This window comes from Thunnus thynnus, chromosome 12 (genome assembly GCF_963924715.1).
Source record: "Thunnus thynnus chromosome 12, fThuThy2.1, whole genome shotgun sequence".
Taxonomy (NCBI): domain Eukaryota; kingdom Metazoa; phylum Chordata; class Actinopteri; order Scombriformes; family Scombridae; genus Thunnus; species Thunnus thynnus.
Genome location: NC_089528.1, coordinates 15,713,620 through 15,734,682, shown reverse-complemented (window position 1 = coordinate 15,734,682; position 21,063 = coordinate 15,713,620). Strand labels below are relative to the sequence as shown.

General features: G+C 38.0%; 1 protein-coding gene across 6 annotated transcripts in view; it reads left to right on the top strand.

Annotated features, from left to right (window-relative positions):
• tnr (tenascin R (restrictin, janusin)) overlaps positions 1-21,063 on the top strand; it is a 188,583-nt gene that overhangs the window by 117,312 nt on the left and 50,208 nt on the right. For 5 of the 6 annotated variants that reach the window (XM_067605816.1, XM_067605818.1, XM_067605820.1 and 2 more), the window contains 11 exons: positions 592-1,068; positions 6,664-6,783; positions 6,912-7,055; positions 8,184-8,299; positions 11,661-11,811; positions 15,019-15,197; positions 15,530-15,620; positions 16,314-16,414; positions 17,433-17,535; positions 18,368-18,457; positions 20,890-21,023. In XM_067605816.1, the coding sequence (XP_067461917.1) occupies positions 592-1,068; positions 6,664-6,783; positions 6,912-7,055; positions 8,184-8,299; positions 11,661-11,811; positions 15,019-15,197; positions 15,530-15,620; positions 16,314-16,414; positions 17,433-17,535; positions 18,368-18,457; positions 20,890-21,023 (1,706 nt within the window). The remainder of the gene's footprint in view (positions 1-591; positions 1,069-6,663; positions 6,784-6,911; positions 7,056-8,183; positions 8,300-11,660; positions 11,812-15,018; positions 15,198-15,529; positions 15,621-16,313; positions 16,415-17,432; positions 17,536-18,367; positions 18,458-20,889; positions 21,024-21,063) is intronic. The other variant, XM_067605819.1, reaches the window with a different exon arrangement.

The following is a 21,063-nucleotide window of genomic DNA, read 5'->3' as shown; positions in this document are numbered from 1 at the left end:
GAAGTCACGATCTGAATCAGAATGAGGATGAAATGCTCAGCTGAGGAGAATGATGGCAGGGTGGAAATTCAGAAAATGAGACACTAGTCCAGCTTTTTATTGATGTCTTGACTACTGTCTCTACCATCAAGGCTGTTCATTCAGAGTGAATTCGACTTTCTTAAAATGTAACTTCTAAGTTGATATTAAAGTAGACAAGTTCTTAAAATATAAATTACGGACAGTTGTTGATCTTAAAGAGGAATCTATGAGTTTGCCTAATTTTCTGTAAATAGGAATAAAAGTAATATTACCCAGCAGTTACTCAGCTAATAGTTTTCACAATTCATCCTGAAGTGGACCTGCATGTCAGTACCAAATTTCATGGCAGTACATGTAATAGTTATAGAAAACGAAAATGCTGAGAGGAAAAGTCAGGGGATCACCAAAGCCTGTAGGATCCTCTGGGAACCATACATGTTTGTACAAAACTTAATGGCAAACCATCCAACAGTTGTTGAAATATTTCAGTGTGGACCAAAGATTTTGAGATTTTTTTTTTTCCATTTTTGAAATCATTTTTTTTACATGTATACCTTTTTTTTTCCACAGGCCGTTTAGACTTTTTCCCAGGCTGCAGTGGCCATGGCAGTTTCAGCCTTGATTTATGTGGCTGCATCTGTGAGGAAGGTTGGACTGGCAAAAACTGCTCTGAGCCCCGCTGCCCAGACGACTGCTCCGGCCAGGGGGTATGCATAGAAGGGGAGTGTGTGTGCGACCGTGACTTTGGAGGTGAAAACTGTTCAGAGCCACGGTGCCCTTCAGATTGCTCGGGCCGTGGGTTGTGCATCGATGGGGAGTGTGTGTGCGAAGAATCTTTTACTGGCGAAGACTGCATGGTTGGGAGGTGCCTCAATGACTGCTCGGACCAAGGGCTGTGTATCAATGGGACGTGCCAGTGCCGGCCTGGGTATGTGGGAGAGGACTGCTCGCTGGTCTACTGTGCAAACAACTGTAGCAAGAAGGGAGTCTGTAAGGACGGATTCTGTGTCTGCCAGGACGGCTTTGCTGGAGATGACTGCAACTCTGGTAAGCTGTTATTTTTTATCCTTCACATCAAATTCATCCTCTGACTGTTGTCAAGTACAAAAAGTAGTTTATCTGAAGTTTGTGGTTCGATTCCCTGAAGCAGAAATTCTAGGAAGGGAAGCATTCAACACTTTCTGTCAGTGTGACCAGGATCAAGTAACCCAGAGCAGAAATCCAACCAGTCTGAATTCTTGAGCAGGAGCAGGTTTCTTTTCCATCGTTAAGCAGAGTGCCTCCATTACCAGGAGGGATTTCCTGTAATGTGGGCACATATTCTGTTCATGAATTGCTGGCACTATCACTAAAATGTACATGGATGCAGAAATTGAAAACATGCTTCTGATAACCATCTAGTGAGTATCTTCAAAAAGGTATCTTGGTGTGTCTTTTTCAGTGTAAAGGGTAAATAAAATAATGAACAAAGATATTTTCCCTTGAAGTCGCTCTTAAAGAAAGAAAAATCCAGCCTTGGATGATTTCACACTGTTACATGTCACGAATATTTGACAGTCAATACAGTGATGTTTGTGGTGGATTTTAAAGAAGATGGAAAGAAAAAAAATCCAATCAAAACAATCTTTCGAACATATACAAATACAGCTACAACTAATGATTATCTATTGATGATTGATCTGTTGATTAATTGATTAATGGTTAATTTGATTCAACAGATATTTTTTACAATGATATAAAACAGAAAAAGCAGCATTTTTTTTTACCATTTTAGAAGTTAAACCCAGCATGTGTGTCCTTTTTGCTTGAAGGATAATTAAAACTATTCATCAATTATCAAAATTGTTGGTGATTAATTTTCTGAGGATTGACTAATTGATTAATTGACTAATCATTTCAACACTAAATACAATATATGACAACATTTTCAAACTTAAACTCTCAGCCCCATCATTTTTAGTATATGTACAGCCTTGAAAAACAAATCCCTTTGTGCTTCAGATGCAGGTGGTGTGCTGCGTGACTTGCTGGACAGCAGAAGGTGTAACAGCATTCATTTGTCAAAAGTCACATTCATCTAGGGAGAGAACTGTCACATTAGCTGCAGCTGAGACAGTTTCTGAGCTGTGCTTGTTTCAAAGCCACCTCTTCACGCCAAAATATGAGATCCTCCTCTGCCATTTGGGGCAGCTGTCAACAAAGTGAAGGATGAGGACAGACAGAGGAGCGAGTAATGGAAAGACAGGGACGGCAAATCATATTATTCTGGCTGATTCCTCCTTGCCACCCTCCCATTTAATATCTATACCGAACGAGGGAGTCCGAATTGCTCATTTCTTTGCAATTAGAGACTAAAATAGCCAATGCTTGCAGGAGATAGTTTGCTGAATACAAAACGAAGCAGTTCAATTACTAGAGACCTGTAGGGTGACAGGCCTAAGTGTTTCATGTTATCAAAAGCTGAAGAAAACGCAATGTATTTTTGCTTCAATTATGGTGGCCTATATTCTCCCACTATGAGAAATAATGGAGGCTGTTGAATTTAAATTGGATGTTTCAGACATGGGATAAGATACAGTGTATCTTTACATAAAAATACTGTATATCCTCCCTCAAAGCAGAGATCAACTTGTGCTGAAGAGTGGCATTTAATCTTGACAGCGGAGGTATTCCACGATAATTTCAATGAGTCCTGATGCCACAGTGGAAAAGTACCGGTGACATTCTCATGTTGTTGACATCATCTGAGTGCAGCGGATGTGACAAGTGACACTACATTTCTCACATAGTTGTGCATCCAGTGCTGTGATACAGCTTTACAGTTGTGGACTGTGTATAGAAACTACTGATAGGTTGACTTTATTATGCTGTTTGGATCAATCCTCTAAATTACAGGAAGTTTAGTGTTTCCCCTTTATTCATTCTGCGGCGGTGGTGGTCTGCCAAAGGAGCTTTAGTATTAGTCAAATTTTCCCTATTTCACGCAAACCCAAAAATATCATTCCTCACTATGAAAGTTTCAGTTTACTCAGCTAAGCAAATTGTCAAGCAATCTGCCATGATATGGAAGATTTTAAATGCCTAAATTAAAACAAATCAAACATATCATGTGAAATACAGTACAATACACATTTTATTCATATCTTCTTTTTATGTATGCATTTACTGTGTCATTGTTTTTAATAACTGAATTAAATGTTTTTAATTGTAACATGAATTGAAATCAAAACTAAGTGAAGAGGAGTATTGCATTTCAGGGTTGTCCAGCAGAGAGTAGCATAGAGCTGCCAATACTAAATACAATGCGCTGTCATTAGTTGTCATATGTGAAGGGGAGAGTTTTCTTTTTTGAGATGAGGTGATGATGATGAACACTGTTCATGCCAAAATCAGAAACAATGAGCTGTCCAATCACAGCTTTGGGAGCCAGGCCATGAGATGGAAAAACAATTAATTCACTTATTAGAAACAAACAACTAAATAATATTTTTTCATTTAATTATGACACAGTAAACACGTGAAAAAATGAAATACAAATAACAATGGACCTCATGCATACGTTTTTTCTTATTTTTCTCTTATATTTGTTCTTGCACAAAGCAATAAGAGGAAAATAAGAAAATCCTACGCGGGATTCAACAAACTCTCTTAACTGCCTGAGCTTATCGCAAATTGTTCGTTTCAGCCTGATAAATGACACCTGTTCATGTGGAGGTGTGCGTTCATGAGATGTGATCATTAGCATAATCCACGCCCTAAAAATGCCATGTAAGCTTTCATGTTCTGCTCTGTTTGTGGGAAAGTTTCATTCACAACTATTTCCCAAAGAGTAAAAACATCACACAATCAGAAGACAAACAAATTTAAGAGTGACATTAGGAGACCCGAAACAATTAGAAAATATGAATCCAGCTAACATGTCATCAGAACAGCTCTGCACTGTGACAGAAATAAAGAGGGAATGCTTTGATGTTAAGTGAGATGCTAAAAGAAATCTCTCTAAAGCAAAGTGATCCATGATGGGAGGCAGTCATGTGATGGTCACAGAGATATTAGAGTTGAATATTATAGTCTACAGGTGATGTTACACTGTCAGCTGCAACACAAGATGATACTGGACAGAGTGTTGCAAAGACACCGGGGAAGCTTGGATTGAGAGAAGTTTTCTAGTAACTACTGAAATGTAGAAGTTGCTGTGCCAAAATATGACCATAAAAATCATAAAATCTAAAAAACCTTTCAGTAAATTGGCAGCCATGATAATGAAAGTATGGTAAACAGAATATAAATTTTGCACTAACTTTGTATTCTAATACTTTGTTATACTTCTCCCCATTCAAGAAAGGCAGAGATGATCTCTGAATGACATGTACGACAGGTCTGGACCACTCGTGAATTTCATTTGTCTTAAGAGAAAATTCTAAGTACAAGAAAATTGATGAATGCCACAAATGTTCTTAAATCATTCGTATGTGGATTTTAAGAGCAAATTTGTTTGTACGAGTGCTTCTTGCACGAGGCCCATTGTTTATTGTATTTCACTTTATTTCTGATTTGTTTTCATTTTGGCATTTGAAATCTTCCATACCATCATACAAAGTACCCTAAAGGTAAATTTGTCCCCTGATGATGTACTGACCTCTGTTGTCAGCTGGAGGTTTACCGTCAAGGTTTTGGTTTGGTAGATACTGCTGTATCCGCCTATGATAGAATACTGATTAGATCTAATGAGACTTTAAGACTCCAGGCGAGATTCTTGAATAACCTTCAGCAAGCTGCCCTTTTGAAACAAATCTCAGGAAGGATACATGCCTGAAAATAGGTTTTACAATTTTCCAGGAATCGAGAAGTCAAAAACCTTGAGCATTTGAGTTAGTTCTCAAGTGATATTACCAGAGTACGTTGTAATATATATATATGTATATTGATGTCATTTTTGAATATCAGTAAACAAAGTAGTAAACAAGCTTTGTTAAGCTGTCTCTTCATATGGGGTATGTTTGGTGAATCATTTTCAACTCTACTGAGGGACAAATGCAAAGGTCTTTGAATTGTCTTTGTCATCTTTAGATGCCCCAAAACAAAATGTGCTTCAAGTGAGATAAGAATAAGAGAGGAAAACAGTGAGATAAAGTTGGGAAATCAAAATTACTGTTGTTTTCAAAATTACTGAAGTTGAAAATTAACCCAATTTACAATGGTCGAACAGTGACAATTTCATAATTGCATTAAAATTAGCTGGTTGTTGATGACCTTTCATATAGCAACAACGTGAGACAATGAAGCAAGACTTTGCTGTGTCTTGAGCAGAAAGTTGCACATTTCAGCTTCAAAATTGTTGACTGACTTGTCAGATCATCATTTTCCAAAGTGCTCACTTGAGAGTCTCCCCTTCACTTTCTATAGGTATGAGTGTCTTTACTTTCAAGCAGATTGTCTGTTCAACCTCCTGCATGACCCCATTCAATCATTCTTCTTCTGTCCCATGGATTAGTGCTCCACCTTTTGATTTTGTTATTCCCTTCATATACTTGATGAAGCTTCATCTGATTAATGAAATGAATCAAGCTAAGTGAATGCTGCAGTTGTCCCCCCCAGTGCAGGATCACTGTATTAAACTTAGCAAGCTACTGTACTGCCCATCTGTCAAGTGTGTGAGGAAGTAGCTGAAACAAAGTGTCCACAGATTCCCTAAGGAGGACTCAGTGCTGTGCCGTTGAGTCCTGTATCACAGGATGTAGAGATGATGAAGATGAGAGGTTGTTTATCACACCATCACACTCACTGCTCTTTTACCCTCTGCCTTTCTCTCTCCCCTTCTCTGTTTCATCTACTTCCCTTATTCACTGCCTCTCATTTAATGGTCTGTCTATCTTAGTCAGTTAGTCTCCACAACATCTTGTCTGTTTTTCTTCTCCTGTTCTCTTCTGTCCTCTGTCTGACAGTTCATCCTGCTCATTGTTTCTCCAACTCAAACTGTTTGTACCTTCTGTCTTGTCTTCTCCTCTTTTATGTCCTTCACCTGTCTCCTCTTTCTCCTCCTCCTCCTCCTCCTCTTACTCCTCATTGTTTTTGGCATAGGATGCTGTAAACACTCTTGTTTATGCATCCACATTTACATTCAATGCCACCTCTCAGGTTTATGGCTTTACTTCACTATCTCCACTTCAGCCCGAATGAATGACTGTGCTTCTCGCTCTCATGTTAACACTCAGCCTCTTGTTGCCACAAGCACTTGCTTCTTTTACAGGCTGGAATGCACATACACAAAGCAGTCTGCTCGAGTCTGAGATATACTCAGCAAGCTGTCTGGAACATTTTTTCTAATATACTTATATAATTCAAAATGCAGATTGCAGAAGGCCACATGACACTATCTACAAGTGCACAGGCACAGGATTTTGACTTGGGCGTTGGGTATTTAGGGTAGTTTCAACTAAAACACAAAACCATCTTCACCTGTAGTTAACAGGAGTTGCCAACATTTGCTTAACATTTTAATATTTGCAGTTCACTCGCAAGTTAGTACAATGCTGACATTGTGGTTAAATATTGTCATTCTCATTGTACAGTAAGACCAAAAAAAAAAACATATAAAAAACAACTTTATTAAACATAATTCACTTTTTTTCCCCTTAACAGTGGCACCTGCCATGAACCTGAAGATACGAGGGGTGACGGATCGAACAATTACCCTGGAGTGGGAGGGGTCAGTTGTGCTGACAGATTTCTTGGTGACCTACACACCAAGCAGCCCTGGAGGTAGGTATAGAGATAGCAGAGAGGTTGTAATTTCAGTTTCAGTTGATTGAAAATGTGTTGGACTAAAGCCTATTTTACAAAAAGGGCATCCATTTATCTGTTTATCTTTTTACCTGTCTCTCTCTAAGGTGTGCAACTAGAGATAAGGATTCCAGGGAATACCACCACCTGCACTATCTCAGGCCTGGAAACAGGCATGGAGTACAACATCAACGTATTTGCTGTTATTAACAACAGTATCAGCGTCCCTGCCAGCATAACTGTTTCGACCTGTAAGTGTAGTCATGTGGGTTGTTTTGACAGAATGTTCCCATGGGAGGCTCTAGGACATTTCATTGCAGCCATTTTTGGTCCATGACCAACAGAATATTAATTTAATACCTCAGTTTTACTATCTTATAATATGCCTCACACAGTCATTCATGCAGACGCACACTAACCTTGTCTCTCACTTTTTTTTGGTCAATTCTGAGGTGTTTCTCAGTGTCAATAGAGTGAGAATACAACCTGCTCCTCTGTGCCAACTGGTTTCGATCCCTACCTGTAACACCTGCTTAGTGTCACTCACACTCAAATACCCACTCACAAACACGCACACACCGAAATGCACATGTTTGCACCCTCTGAATGTGTTACTTCTTGCCAGTGTTAATGCCAGGTCATCAGACCAGATGCAGGGAAGCATACTAGTCACTTCCATGCTTATCAGAACTATGGAAACTCACCCAGCCCCTTAATAAGTAACAGCCTATTTTCAATGTCAAACAGAAAATTGTGTCGGCTGTACATCAGCTGATGGGCGGCTACATACAGTATGTTACCATTAGCGCAGTCTTGACTGTGAAATTATCTATTTCACAGATAAGTGAATTTAATTTCAGTGTTTGGTGTAGTAAAGTCAATTTAGGGTAATTAAGTTCGATGCAACCATTTCTCAGTGATGATATGATTTGTTGGTTTGTCTTTGCAAAACTTAATTATGAAATGTTGTATTTAATTATCTGTTAAGATTTATGAGGACATCTCCCTGTGAAAAAAAATAATTTTAGCACTTCACTAAATAAAGTATGAGCCAGGGTTATTTGTTTTAAACTGAGGAACTGTTTTTTCAAGGGGTTTAGGTATAACTATAATCAATACTGTTAAATCATTGCATATGCAAGTAGAAAAAAAACTGCTTGGTGATCAATAATTTTTCATGAAGCAGAAGGTCATCTTTTCAAACAAACAGCACCTTTTGATTAAAAACTATGCACCGATACAGAAGCAACAAAACAGAAAAATAAATGTATAAGAGAAAGAAGTTCAGCATTGTACACCTTCAGCATGAGATGGAGTAGTGATTTATGGGCTATTAGGGTCAGTGAAGAACTATAATACGTCTCTGGCTTCCTCTCTAGACCTCTCCAATCCAGATGGTTTAGTCTTCAAATCCATCACAGAGACGTCAGTGGAGGTCCAGTGGCAACCATTTTACTATTCCTTCGATGGATGGGAGATCAGCTTCATCCCAAAGGTAGTGTGCATGTGTTCACTGTCAGTGCCAATGTAAGACTGCAAGTCTTGTGAGACAAGTGCATTATCTTTACGTGTGTAAGAAAAGCAAAAAAGAAGAGCTGAACAGGAGGAGAAAATACTGACTTGTAGTGGTTTTAATGAATCATCAGCAAACGACTGAACCAAATGTTCTTGATTGAAAAGAAATATTTTCAGATGTCACTAATGCCAAACTCTCAATGACTTTGAATATCTGTGCAGAAACAGGAAGTAAAATAAGAGGATGGATTTAGGTTTTCTTGGGGTTTGCTCAACTTGAGGCCCATATCAAATTAGACAAGCGGATTGTCTTAAGCTTATTGGCTATTAGGTGGATGAGCCATTAAACCCTTTTCGTGAATAACCCTTGGTAAATCCAGGTTTAAAGCCATAAAGCAAAAACCTTTCTCTTTCTAATTCCCGCTATAAACTCAGGTACTCTAGGCACTCTAATCTCTTGCCCTCTCACAGTAATTGGTTTTCTCCTTTAAGGTTTTCTCTGGGGGAGATATCCTTTGGTCTGACCAGACCTCAAGCCCTAAATCTGATGTTAAGATGCTTTTTTGTATTTATTTGAAGCCCTTTTAAGGATAGAAAGTTTCTGAATGAAAAAGCAGTGGTCCTCCTAATTTCATTTTATTGCTTTTAGTCTTCCCTTCCTCTTTCTCTCTATCCAATCTTCCATTCTCTCTCTGCTGTCTCTTCTTCAAGCACCATCCAACCTTTCCTTCTATCCTCTCATTTTTCCTCTTCACATCCCCAACCTACTCCTCTCTACTCCTGAAGGTACCCCAAATCCTTTTGTCTCTCCTTCACCTCTCTCTCTTTCTTTCCTCCCTCCATTGCTCCCCGTAACTGTTCCTCCTTCTGTCTTTCCTCACTTTCCCTTTTGCGCTCCAGCCACAGGGGAAATCATATTATGAGTTGGCAGTCCCGCCCCCTGTGGATTTAATCCAGCAATGGGGATTGTGAATTTTGACAATCTCGTAATGGAAGTAGGCATGAAAGCTTTGGCCTATGCGAACAAACACAGAACTCACTACTCTGTAAAAAGGAAAGGAGGGTGAGCTTCAAGACCTGCCGCTAACACTGTTAGCAACAGCCAAGGTGGATATCTGATAATCCAATAAAATACTGCCAATGTTTTGTAACACATACCTACTACACCGTCTAATATGTTTCATTTTTGGCTTTTCGTAATAAATCCATAAAGCTAAAACAGTTGGTCAGTACAACTGCTTGTAGAAATGTACTAACACTATACTATATTGTATTAAATAAACAAAATGAAACAACAATTTGTTGATTGTTAGGCAAGTTTCCTTACATGATGACTTTCACACACACACACACAGATATGTAAATGCACACGCATAATAATTAGTGTTTTCCTGACGTATCCCAGCATTGTGATTCAAAGCTCAAAGGTTAGGAAACATTATGAGTCTGTGCAAATCTGAAGTATTCTCTTTACATAAAACATTTGGTTAAAAAAACACAACATAAACTTGAAATGAAGTTAAAGCATGCCAGTGGCGGAAACATTGTTCAAATTGCACTTTGTGACTGACTCCTTCACTCCTGGGAAAACAACACCAGGCAAGCAATTTATACTACAACTAAAAATCAGTCTTGTGTGTGAAACTGGCTCATTTGAGTCTCAGAAGCTGCATTTTGTTTAAGAAATCAGGTGATTAAGTGAGAGGAGAACCATGCACATTCTAAACAGCTTGTAATACATACACATTATAATTTAGGTTTAAAAATGTAGAGGGTCAGTTCATCTGAATTACAAAAACATATTTTTTCACTTACCCCTAAGAGTATCTAGCCCCATTTTAATTGCCCAGGTTTTCTGCTCCCACTCCAATACAAAGAAGGTGAATGTAATTTTGTTTGTGGTGCTCACAGCAAAAAATACATTAAAATTCAAAAATGTCTTTCCAGAAACAAAGTCCCTGGATAATCCACAGGTCTCCCTCTGGAGAAATAAGTCTTATGGATACTGTTGAGTGTGTTTAACAGTTTTCAAAAAAACTTATTTCACAAATGTTCACACTTTTTTTCCCCCAACAGTATCAATTAGCATTAAACTGGTATCTTTGCTATTTTTTCTCATTCTCTGCTTTGGTAATGTGCTTATAATATTGATGGCACAAGCTTTCCTACTTAACATCAGTAAAGTTTTATTTATTTAATTATTTGTTGTTTTAGATTATTTTGGAGACAAATTGAAAAAAAAAATGCATTCTTGCAGTGTACAGTAGTTATTAAGATATTAATGATTATTGTAACTAATTTTAAATATAATGTCACTGTATTTCTCTCTTTGAACAATCAGAACACAGTTAATAGAACAACTTCATGTTACTTTTTCGATAGATGTAAAAAAAAATCCATGCTAGTAAGTAAGTAACCAAAATGTATGAATAAGCAATCAAATAGAAAATAATAATTATACATTCTTGTCACATTTTGGCTCAATGAAATTAAATAAATATTAAAAAATTAATTAAATAAAAACACTTACACAACGACCAAAAAAATCTTTTTTGTCATTCCTCATCTAAGTGACCTTGTCAGCAGAGAGAATAATGACTAATTATGAGCAAAATGACACAGGAGATGGGAGTGGGATATACTGTTATGGTGATTCATTTTGTATCATTTAACATTGCCTTCATTTAACTGTATTATTACTGAGATTGAACACCACTGGCTATTGGGATATTACTGCTGTGTGTATTTAGTTGAGGTGATTAAATGGATTACATCTCTAATTACAGATTTGATTCAGGAAAGGAGCAAACTGTTGTATGTTCTGTTTAATACAGGCCTTCATAGTACAGGTTTTCGGGGACCTTGGAGCAGCAGTAGGTGTAACATCTGTCTGTCGGCAGGAAGTGCATGTGCAACACTGTCTCTCTGACAACAGCTGGGAATAGCAGGGGCTCCATATGGATGAGTGACATGCCTTTGGGAATGTACAGAGTGCTGTCTCTGCAGAATATGGTCAGAGAAATATCACTGAAGCATGAATAACCATATTGTCCAAATAACAGGGTTTGGGAATTTTATGTGCAAAACCATCCAAAAGTTTACAAATAAGTAGAAAGAAAAGTCTCCAGCTTTACAATACAGAAAATCAACTGTGGAGAAATTAGCTGCATGAGTCATTGTTTATGTCTTACTGGTGAGGATGGTCTTTTATCTGCCACATTCTTTATCTCTATTGAGAGAAGAAGTTTGTGCCACACAGTAGCTGGCATTTACTCAAAATATGCAAACAATGTGGCACAATCCCTTTTCAACTCAGCACATCTAAGCTATCTTTTTTCCAGGACAATGATGGAGGGATGACTGCACAACTGCCCAGCACTATCACTTCCTTTGTGCAAACTGGGCTGAGGCCAGGAGAGGAGTATACAGTTAACCTGGTGGCTCTCCGTGACCAAGGTCGAAGCCAGCCAGTCACTGCTACTGTCACAACACGTGAGTAAAAACTGCAAAGCTGAAGATAAACCGTGATGTTAAGATATAATAAATCACATCTGTATCTAATTGGAATTGGAATGAAGATTCAGTTTTGAATTCTTGGATAAACATACAGTACCTATTTTCAAAACCAAATTTTCTTTATTCCCATAGTAATATACAGTATTTACACTCTCACTTGTCTTTACAACATATGAGTACAACTCAAATGGATGGCCTTAGGAGGAAGTATATACAGTATACAGTGCAGTCCACTTGTTTATTTGAATCATTCTACCAGTGACTAGTTTTTAAACATACTGTACACAGTACTACATACAATACCAAAAAATCATATTAATAATAAATGTAACTATGGTTCAACCAACAGCTTTTTTCATTGTCAATTAATCTGTTGACTACGCCCAAAGTGAAATCTTCTAGTTGTATTTTTTGGTTCAACCAACTGTTCAAAGCCCAAATATTTTGCATTTACAGTGACATAAAACTAAGAAAAATAGTCAGTCTTTGTATTTGAGAAGCTATAAGAAGCAAATGTTTGATTTGACTTGTTTGACTCGATTTGAATGATGAATTCATTCACATAATTAAGTTAATTTGCTGTCAATTGATCAATGAAAAGTTTTATAGTATTGCCTGCACTTTCAAGACGTGCCACACAGACATAGCTAAACACAGAGCATAAGCAGTGAGTGTCACCTTGACATATTTGTTGGTCGGCTACCATTTATGTCCATGATGTAAACCCCACAGAGGTATTGCTCCCACTCCTCACCCAGCTGACACTACTTAGACAGCTGTAATAGATCCAATTCAAAACTCATCCGTAACAATTCAGACTCTGATGTCTGCAGTCAAAACACCATCAATTTCCTGTCAAGTCTTTCTTCATTTTGTAGGTTGTAATTAAGTATCGATTAATAATTCATGGCTCTCTCTCATTAATGTTTCACGGCGGCCTCACTGCAGGACACCTTATTGGATAAAGAAAGAGGAAAAGACAAATTTGAAGTTACTTAATTATTTATAACAAAGATTTATCCTTCCTTGGAGACGGAGAGAGCGCGATTGAGGAGTCAGAGGAAAACTGGAGGGAGAGGACAGCTGATGTGGGAACTGGTTCTCAGCAGTGGTCTTCCTCAGGCTGTTTTCTAGGATGATACCCAAGGGGCCAATTTCTAATACATCATGGATCAGGGTGGACCTGCAATATGTCAAGCCTGAGTCTGGGACTCAGATCTCAAAAGCTTAAAGAAAGACTTTAGAGGAGAGTATGGTTCTCTGTTGCTCAGTGTGTGAAATATGTCATTCACATGAGTTCCCCCTGGGGCCAGCAATAGAGAATAATTATGCTATCACAGCACAGTATGGTGCTTTCCATTTAAAACATCCATAATCTACTAACCATTGTGTCGTGTCCTATTTTGTTTGAGTCCTTCGCATTACATGTTCGTCATCTATTCCAATCTTAATTTGAGAATTATTCAAATCCATTTTCATAGACTATGCGTTAATGTCATTTAAGTCTGGCTCTCACCCTCTTTAGTGTAGGATTCATTAAGTAAAGTGTTGATATGAAGATCAAAAGCACCTGCATTTTCCCAGACATCTGTTAAACAGATGTCAAAACATAGCTTTTGTGGAAAGATGTAATTTACAGGTTAATGAAATAGAGAGCTAATTATCACATTTTCTAACACTCCATTACCTTGACTGAAATCTTTATATTGGCATTGATGCTCCAACAATGAGAACGTGCAGAGCAAATGTTTAGCGGATCCCTCTTGTGTCAGATATTCTGAAATGGGTATTCTTTATCACGCCTGATGTGTTTTTAGCTTTCCTAAGTGTTGTTTTCCAGCAATCAGCATGGAGACACTTTAATCATGGCTCATGTTTTACACCTTGCACAGATAAAGCTTATTGTTTCGCCATGTGTCAGGTCTGATAAGTCTTACATGCCTGGCTGTCAGGCAACAGCATTTCCTGATAACAAATCCATATCTACTGCAGCAAAGTGTGAAGCAAAGAGTGTTAAACTTTCATCCTTTCATTTAAAGCTTTGCAATTTTACCTCATTGTGAGTAGTCAAAAAATCAATACCTTTTTGACACTGACTGAAATGTGTTCAAACCCAAAGTTTGCATCAAATTATGAATTTTGTGTACTTATTCTTTGACTTTGTTTAATTTAATCATTTTTTTCCAATTTCAGGCAGAATTTGGTTCAGGTCAAGTTCTTGTACGACTGCTTGTGTTTAGACAATGTTTAACATTGGAGAAATGTGGTTACTTTTGTTAAATGAACAAAGGGCTTTGTAAAAGATGTGTTCATATTCCTCAAAGAAAGAGTCGAATCATTAGTCAATTAATTGATTAATCAATAGACAGAAATAGAACAATAGATGAAAGTTGTTCATAGAATAGAACAATTTGATAATTGTTTAAGTAATTTTTCAAGCAAAAATGGCAAATGTTATTCTCAAGTTCTACTCTAAGAAGAACCTGTAAGAACTGGCTGCTTTCTTTTCTTTGTCTGATTCCCAACATGGGGGTTGAGACCCGTCCGATGGGTCCCAGAATAAATCTGAAGGGTTCATGAGAAAATGACAAAGAAACAAAGTTCTGTCACACAAGTTTCAATTCTTATCTCCAATATTTATTATCTTCCAAGCTTGTATTTGTGAACCATTATATAGTTTTACCTTTTTGGGCCAAGAAAATGTATTCAAATGAGACAATCCAAGTAGTTCATAGCTACTTCTGACACCTGTGATTAGGGGTTATGAGACCCTACTTTATTTTAAGGGGTCACAAGCCAAAAAGGTTGGAAAACACTTTAAGTGATAGTAAACTTAACATTTTTGTTTTGTTCTTTATCAGACAAAACAAGCAATTTGGCAATTTGATGAGGTCACCTTGTGCTCCCGGAAATTGTCATAGGCATTTGTCTCTTACATTTTATAGACCAAACGATTTCTTGAGACAATCACCAGCTGATTAATCTGATAATGATGATGAAAATAATCACTGGTTGCATCCATACCTCAAAGCAAGTCACCAATTAAGTAATGTTTTGGTATCAAACTGAGAATCAGGTATTAAATTGGCAACAAAAATGTCAAACAGTATCCAACCTTGTCAAAAGGTAGTGTAGAAATGGCAACAGTACCCAGAAAATTATAGATCTTTTTTTCCTTTGCAGTGATTGATGGCCCCACTCAGCTGATCGTGCGGGATGTGTCAGACACTGTAGCGTTTGTAGAGTGGACCCCGCCAAAAGCAAAGATTGATCAGATTGTGCTGCGTTATGGCCTCGTGGGAGGAGAGGGGCCACGGACCACCTTCCGCCTCCAGCCCACACTCAGCCAGTACTCCCTGCAGGTGAGTAGGGGAGTGCAATTTATCATGTAGCGGGGTCACAGATCTGATCATACAGTCACAATATCAGGATTCACCTGCCATCTGGGGACAGAAAAGCCTTACTCTCACAAGTTAAATCATTTATCTTTGGGTTGAGACTTGGGGTTATTATTGTACTTGCAAGTATGGTACTAACGTGTGTATGTGTGTGTGTATGCTTGTCATGCTTGTTAAATTATCTAATCTCGGATTCTGCCTGCCTTCTGTGTCTGGAGATAAAAACAAAACCAACCACAAAATCCATGAAGAGAGATTAAACAGACTAAACTGTGTCTGTTTATTCTGTTCTACAGGTTCTGCGTCCTGGCTCTCGTTATGAGGTGACAGTGAGCGGTGTGAGGAAAGGAAATGAGAGCGGATCTATTTCCACTGAATTTATTACCGGTGAGGGCTGACAGCAAGCAGATGTGGTGATGTTGGCGTGTGTGATCCCATTCTTGCCTCTTAAAATGACATATGGCCTAATGTATACCATACTGTTTCTCTATATTGGATACGGTAGTGAGCGTCTGTTCAAGGTCATTTTCACTCCGATAAAATTTGTGCAGAACGAAGTACATTATTTGTGAAACATAATTCTGATTTGTTTTGAGTGCAAATAACAGATGAATCAAAATTACATTATACTTTCAACTGAAAATGAGTAGAATATATGAATATGATGTCAAAATATCTACTTCAAGGTTATTCAAATGACGGGAAATGTTTATTATGATACAAGGCATTCAGCGTCAGTACCATTACAAAGTATGACTAACTGATGAATTGCATGTCACATTATACTGTATGTACCTTAGAGATGTATAATATAATACAGCCACATTGTGTAGTGTCAACTTGGAAACTAGATAATGAAACAAAGTCCAAAGTTACATTTTCTATTCATGTTACTACCAGAACATTAAAATTAATAATGGACATGTGTAGCAATGATGATGATATCATCTCACATACAGATCAACTATGCTAATTAACAGTTCGACAATAGCTGTATCAGTGTCTAATAATGTTTAAACTGCTGATGTTTGCTTGTTCACAATCCCTGAGAATTGGTCTCAATGTCCCCAACATTGTCAGCTTTATCATTCTTCTCAGAGATCGATGCCCCCAAGAACCTGCGGCTAGTATCCAAGACCTCCACCGCCCTCGAGCTTGAATGGGATAACAGCGAGGCTGAGGTAATTAGACCCGAGCTAAATAGTATTAGCAATCAATGGGTGGGGTATGCAACGTAGGACAACACAAAAAAGTCTTTTCCTTTTGATTATTTTTTTTTTTTTTGTATTCTGATGCAGTAAAACACATCTGGCTTAATCTAGTGTTACAAAAATCCTGGGAAAGATTTTCTTGTGCTTTTGTAATCTAGTCTGTAAGCAATATGAAGCTATACATGCTTAACTTTTTTTATTTTCTACTTTTTAAGAAAACAGCAGTTTTGTCTCTGTTTTATCCTTTTGTTTACTTATTAAAATAATTATAGTCGACTTTCCTACAGATATTACATTGCTTGCACAAGATGATCAGACCTTAGCACAACTTAGGTGCAATGGTCATCACTGAATAGATGTTCATTATATCCTTTTTGTAAAAATAACAACTAATTTGTCCTTAATATCTTGACCTTATACACCATTCCTTAGCCCTTCCTGCATACTTACCCTAAAGCAGGTTTTTGTTCTTCATATTTTTCTAAACTCTGTCTTGTTGTCTTGAGTACTTTATTATTACACACAGGTGGGTGTGCATTTTTCTAGCTTGATAAATGCCAATAACAGGAATGGAGCAAATACATGCCCTGGATGCAAGTGGTTTACTCTGAAAGAAAATGTAGTAAATCATGTAGTTTTAATCACTAGTGATAATGACCACTCTAGGGCTCACTTACCACACATTCAGACTTTTGAAGCCAGTCTGTCCTAATGCCTGTTAGCATTACAAAAGTATTCATCCTTATGATTCTGCAGAGTGTTAACAGGGAGCCAAACATCATACTGGGCCAAAGCAAAATACACAATTTATTCAATGAGCCATCAGCATTGCAGGGGAAAATTTACAGCTCTTGACTGATTGTATTAGACTTGCAGATGATCTTATCTAAGTATTTGTATTTCTTTCATTTTGGAGAGCAAACATTTCAAATTTTACCTTTTGTTTGGTGTTGTAAATGTTTAAATATGTAATCATGTTTTTATGTAGGTGGATGCCTACCAGGTGGTGTACAGCACTTTAGCAGGAGATCAGTATGAAAAAGTCATTGTACCCCAAAATGAGGGAGCCACCACTAAGACCATTCTCACAGGTAAGGGAGAAGGACAGATGTGTTGTTTTTCTTTCATTCATCCATTCCTTCATCTGTTGTTCATCTGTTTTGTTATTCATTTCTGTTGCAATGTTTGTCATCAGCATCTGTAGGAGTATTTTGCTCAGTGCAATGTTTTTTCCTGATGCCTTCAGTTTTTTCACAGTGCATCTAATGTGTACTGAGGAAGCTGGAAAGTGCCTGTGTGTTTTACATGGCAGGATTATCTCCAGAGCTAACACATGGCTGACAGGCTACTGATTGTATCTGTAGAAACGCTTGTTGTCCTGCGGGCATATTGAAAGGCTGTCAGAAAGGAGGGGTCAGCTGGGATGTTTTTTTTTTTTTTTTTTCTGGAAGGCCATAGTGCTGGAAAGGGCATTGCCAGCATAAGAATAGAAGCAAAAGGTCCTTGTGTTACTGTTGGGCCAGTGCAATCGATGCTCTCCCCACTCTCATTCCTCCTCTGTCACTCTAATTTTCTCTCACTCTACTAATAATCTGTCACTCTCTCGTTCATTTTTCATTACTTATCTCTTCATCTCTATTTCTGTGGCTTGAGAAACTCACTGTGGACACACTGAATTGATTTGAAACTGATCAATTATGCAGCTGGCAAAAAAAAAGAGAGATTTCTTCAGAACATGTAAATTTGCACAGACTTCATCACCGATGTAGAGCTAATTGGGCTGTTATGACAAACTCAATCTAATTGACGTGCACTTTTTGTGTGAGAAAGAGAGAGAATGCGTGAAACAAGTGTGTGATGTTTCTTCTTGCTATAATTTGTGTTGAATTAGTAACCGGTTGTGTCTCCTTCTTTGTGTCTCAGACCTGCTGCCAGGCACTGAGTACGGTATTGGCATTTCTGCCATGAGAGGCAGCAACCAGAGCACACCAGCGACTATGAATGCCAGAACGGGTGAGTGAATTATTGTTATACTTCACTGTAGAAAGCCAGTGATCCACTCATGCATGTAAGACACACTAAGTCAATCACAGCAGCGTTGTCCTGGAAATCTCAGCATCACAGCGGGCTTGTTGTCCCATTTGTTATAATACGTTATTCACATTTACTGTCGAGGGTCAGTGCTCCTGTTCCAACCATTAAAAGCCGCTTTAGTGAAATTAAGCAAATCAGATTTTGGCAAGACTTGTGATGTTTTAGGGAAGTGTGTGGCTGTTTTATATTACTGACTCGGGTCAAAGTTCCCATTACAGCATTTTTTTGCTGTAATAACGCATACCATTTTGCTAATGGCCTTCTCTGTACCTCAGTACTGAATCTGCTATCTGAATGTTTATTGTGTTTTGAGTTGTTTGGCTGAAAGAAAAAAAAAGACTCCATTAAACCCTCTGTTTGAAATGTTACTGCACGGAGGTGCTTTGCTAATCTTTCCCATCACGTCGCCTGTCAAGCACATTCTTCCTCCATTTGCAGTCATTGTAATGGCTGAAGGTATTTTGCACTTTGCTAAATTATGCCTCAATTTGATCTATCTACCCCACTTTTCTGTGCAGTCTTTGAACTTTGAAAATGCACTACATCTATAACATCTTTCTCAAATAGCTTTAAATAATATAACACCTCCTGTCTGCCTGGCACTGCTCAGCACTGCTCACTGTTATTACTGTATAAGTGTGAGTTGCTGAAAGCTGAAAGCATCATTTCCATTAACAATGGCTTTTAAGTTGTTTTTTTTTTCTCTGTGTCTTTTTTCTCCCCCCCAAAAAAAACAAATTGAAGGTTCAGGCAAACAGTGCAGCAGAAGATTAGATGAAAATTAAACATTGATGATCCCATGGGCAAGTTTGGTCATTGCCGCAGGAAAGAAAAGAAAAAAACATAGAAACATAACAAATGTTAATACAGAGGTTGTTTTGGAAATGAACTTCCCAGAAGCTGACTGTTAAATTTTAATCAGTGGTAGTCCTGATTTTCATGCCAGTGCTGCACCAAATAATAATACTGTTAACAGTAGATAAGAATGCAACAGAAGTTAATGACGAATGGAATGATTACCAACAATAGCTATATTACCACTAAAATGGTACACAAAGTTTGAAGCAGATTTCTGCAATTTCATCAAAGTAAATTGTAAATCAGTGCATATTTCCAGAAGATGTGACAGACTTGCACTATCACTGCCTGTCTGAACTTGATCAGGGATGGTTGCTGGTACACCCTAACCATCTAAGCTTTTGTGATTCCAGCCTCTCAAAAGTGAGACTTTTACTGATTTTCTCTTTTTTATATAATTGTTAATTAAATATCTTTTGGTTTTGGACAGACAAAACAAGACATGTGATGATGAACTTGTGGCTTTAGTAAATTGTGATGGGGATTCTTCTATTTTGTGACATTGTTTAGACAAGATCAAGATTCAAGATTTAATTTATTGTCATTTTCTTGTGTATTTACATACACAAAAAAATGAAATGCTGTTCCTCTCAACCCACAGCAGTGCAACAACAACAGCAAGAATAAATATATACTGTATATCTAAAAATTCCCTTTAAAAAATCATAACATATAAATGCCAAGAGAAAAAAAAAAAAAAAAAAAGAACAAGCAGTTAGCAGCACAGTGCATTAAAGTGCAGAGAGAAAAGTTCATGTCTCAGTTCAATGTAGAAAGCTCTTACATGTCAATGACTGACCAGCATTGATGGGGTTATATAATCCATTTTGCTGTCCAGAAAAACATTAGGCAACATGATTGTTGGAACTGCAGGTTTGTGTGGGTTAACAGTTAGCCCAACTTGCACTCCCCCGCTTCCACGTCCTGTCGCATTGCTTTCAATATTTCCTCTCCAGCATACCTCCAGTCAAGGCCATAGTCTCTTTTGGGTCCACTGGGCACAGCAGACCAAGCACACTCAGCTGATTTAGCTTTCCCAGCTAGTATTTCTTGTAGCAAAAGTCTGTTATGAATGCCCAGAAGAAACTGACGATCATAGACATATTTCCCTTGCATTCCACATGATGACAGACGGAGACATGGACAAAGACAGTGCATAGTCAGAACTAGGACACCAAACAATTCATTGAGAAAATAATTGTCCTATTAATTGACAGTGAAAACAATTAGCTGCAGCCCTGGTGTGTGGTGTCCCACACACTGTTTACACTTGCCCTTGCATCTCAGTCACGAGAAATTAATCATGACTGAATAAGGTCCCTGAAATGTATCATCTTAAATTGTCATCAGAAATCATCACCATGTTGCTTCACTCACTCACCACTGTAGCACATTTCCCCTGGTAACAGTGTGAACAAGTTCATGCTGTAGCCTACCTTGAGTTTCTGTTTTACAATTTTGCTTTTGCCAAAATCATGTCTCTCCTCTGTTAGGCCTGGATGTGCCCATGGATTTAACTGTGACGGCCTCTACAGACAACACCATCACTCTGGTGTGGGGCATGGTCCAGGGCCCCATTGACCACTACAAGGTCACATATACATCTTCTTCCGGTGTGACTACTGAGGTATAGAATGGGACAGATGAACACTGAATGGATAATAAAT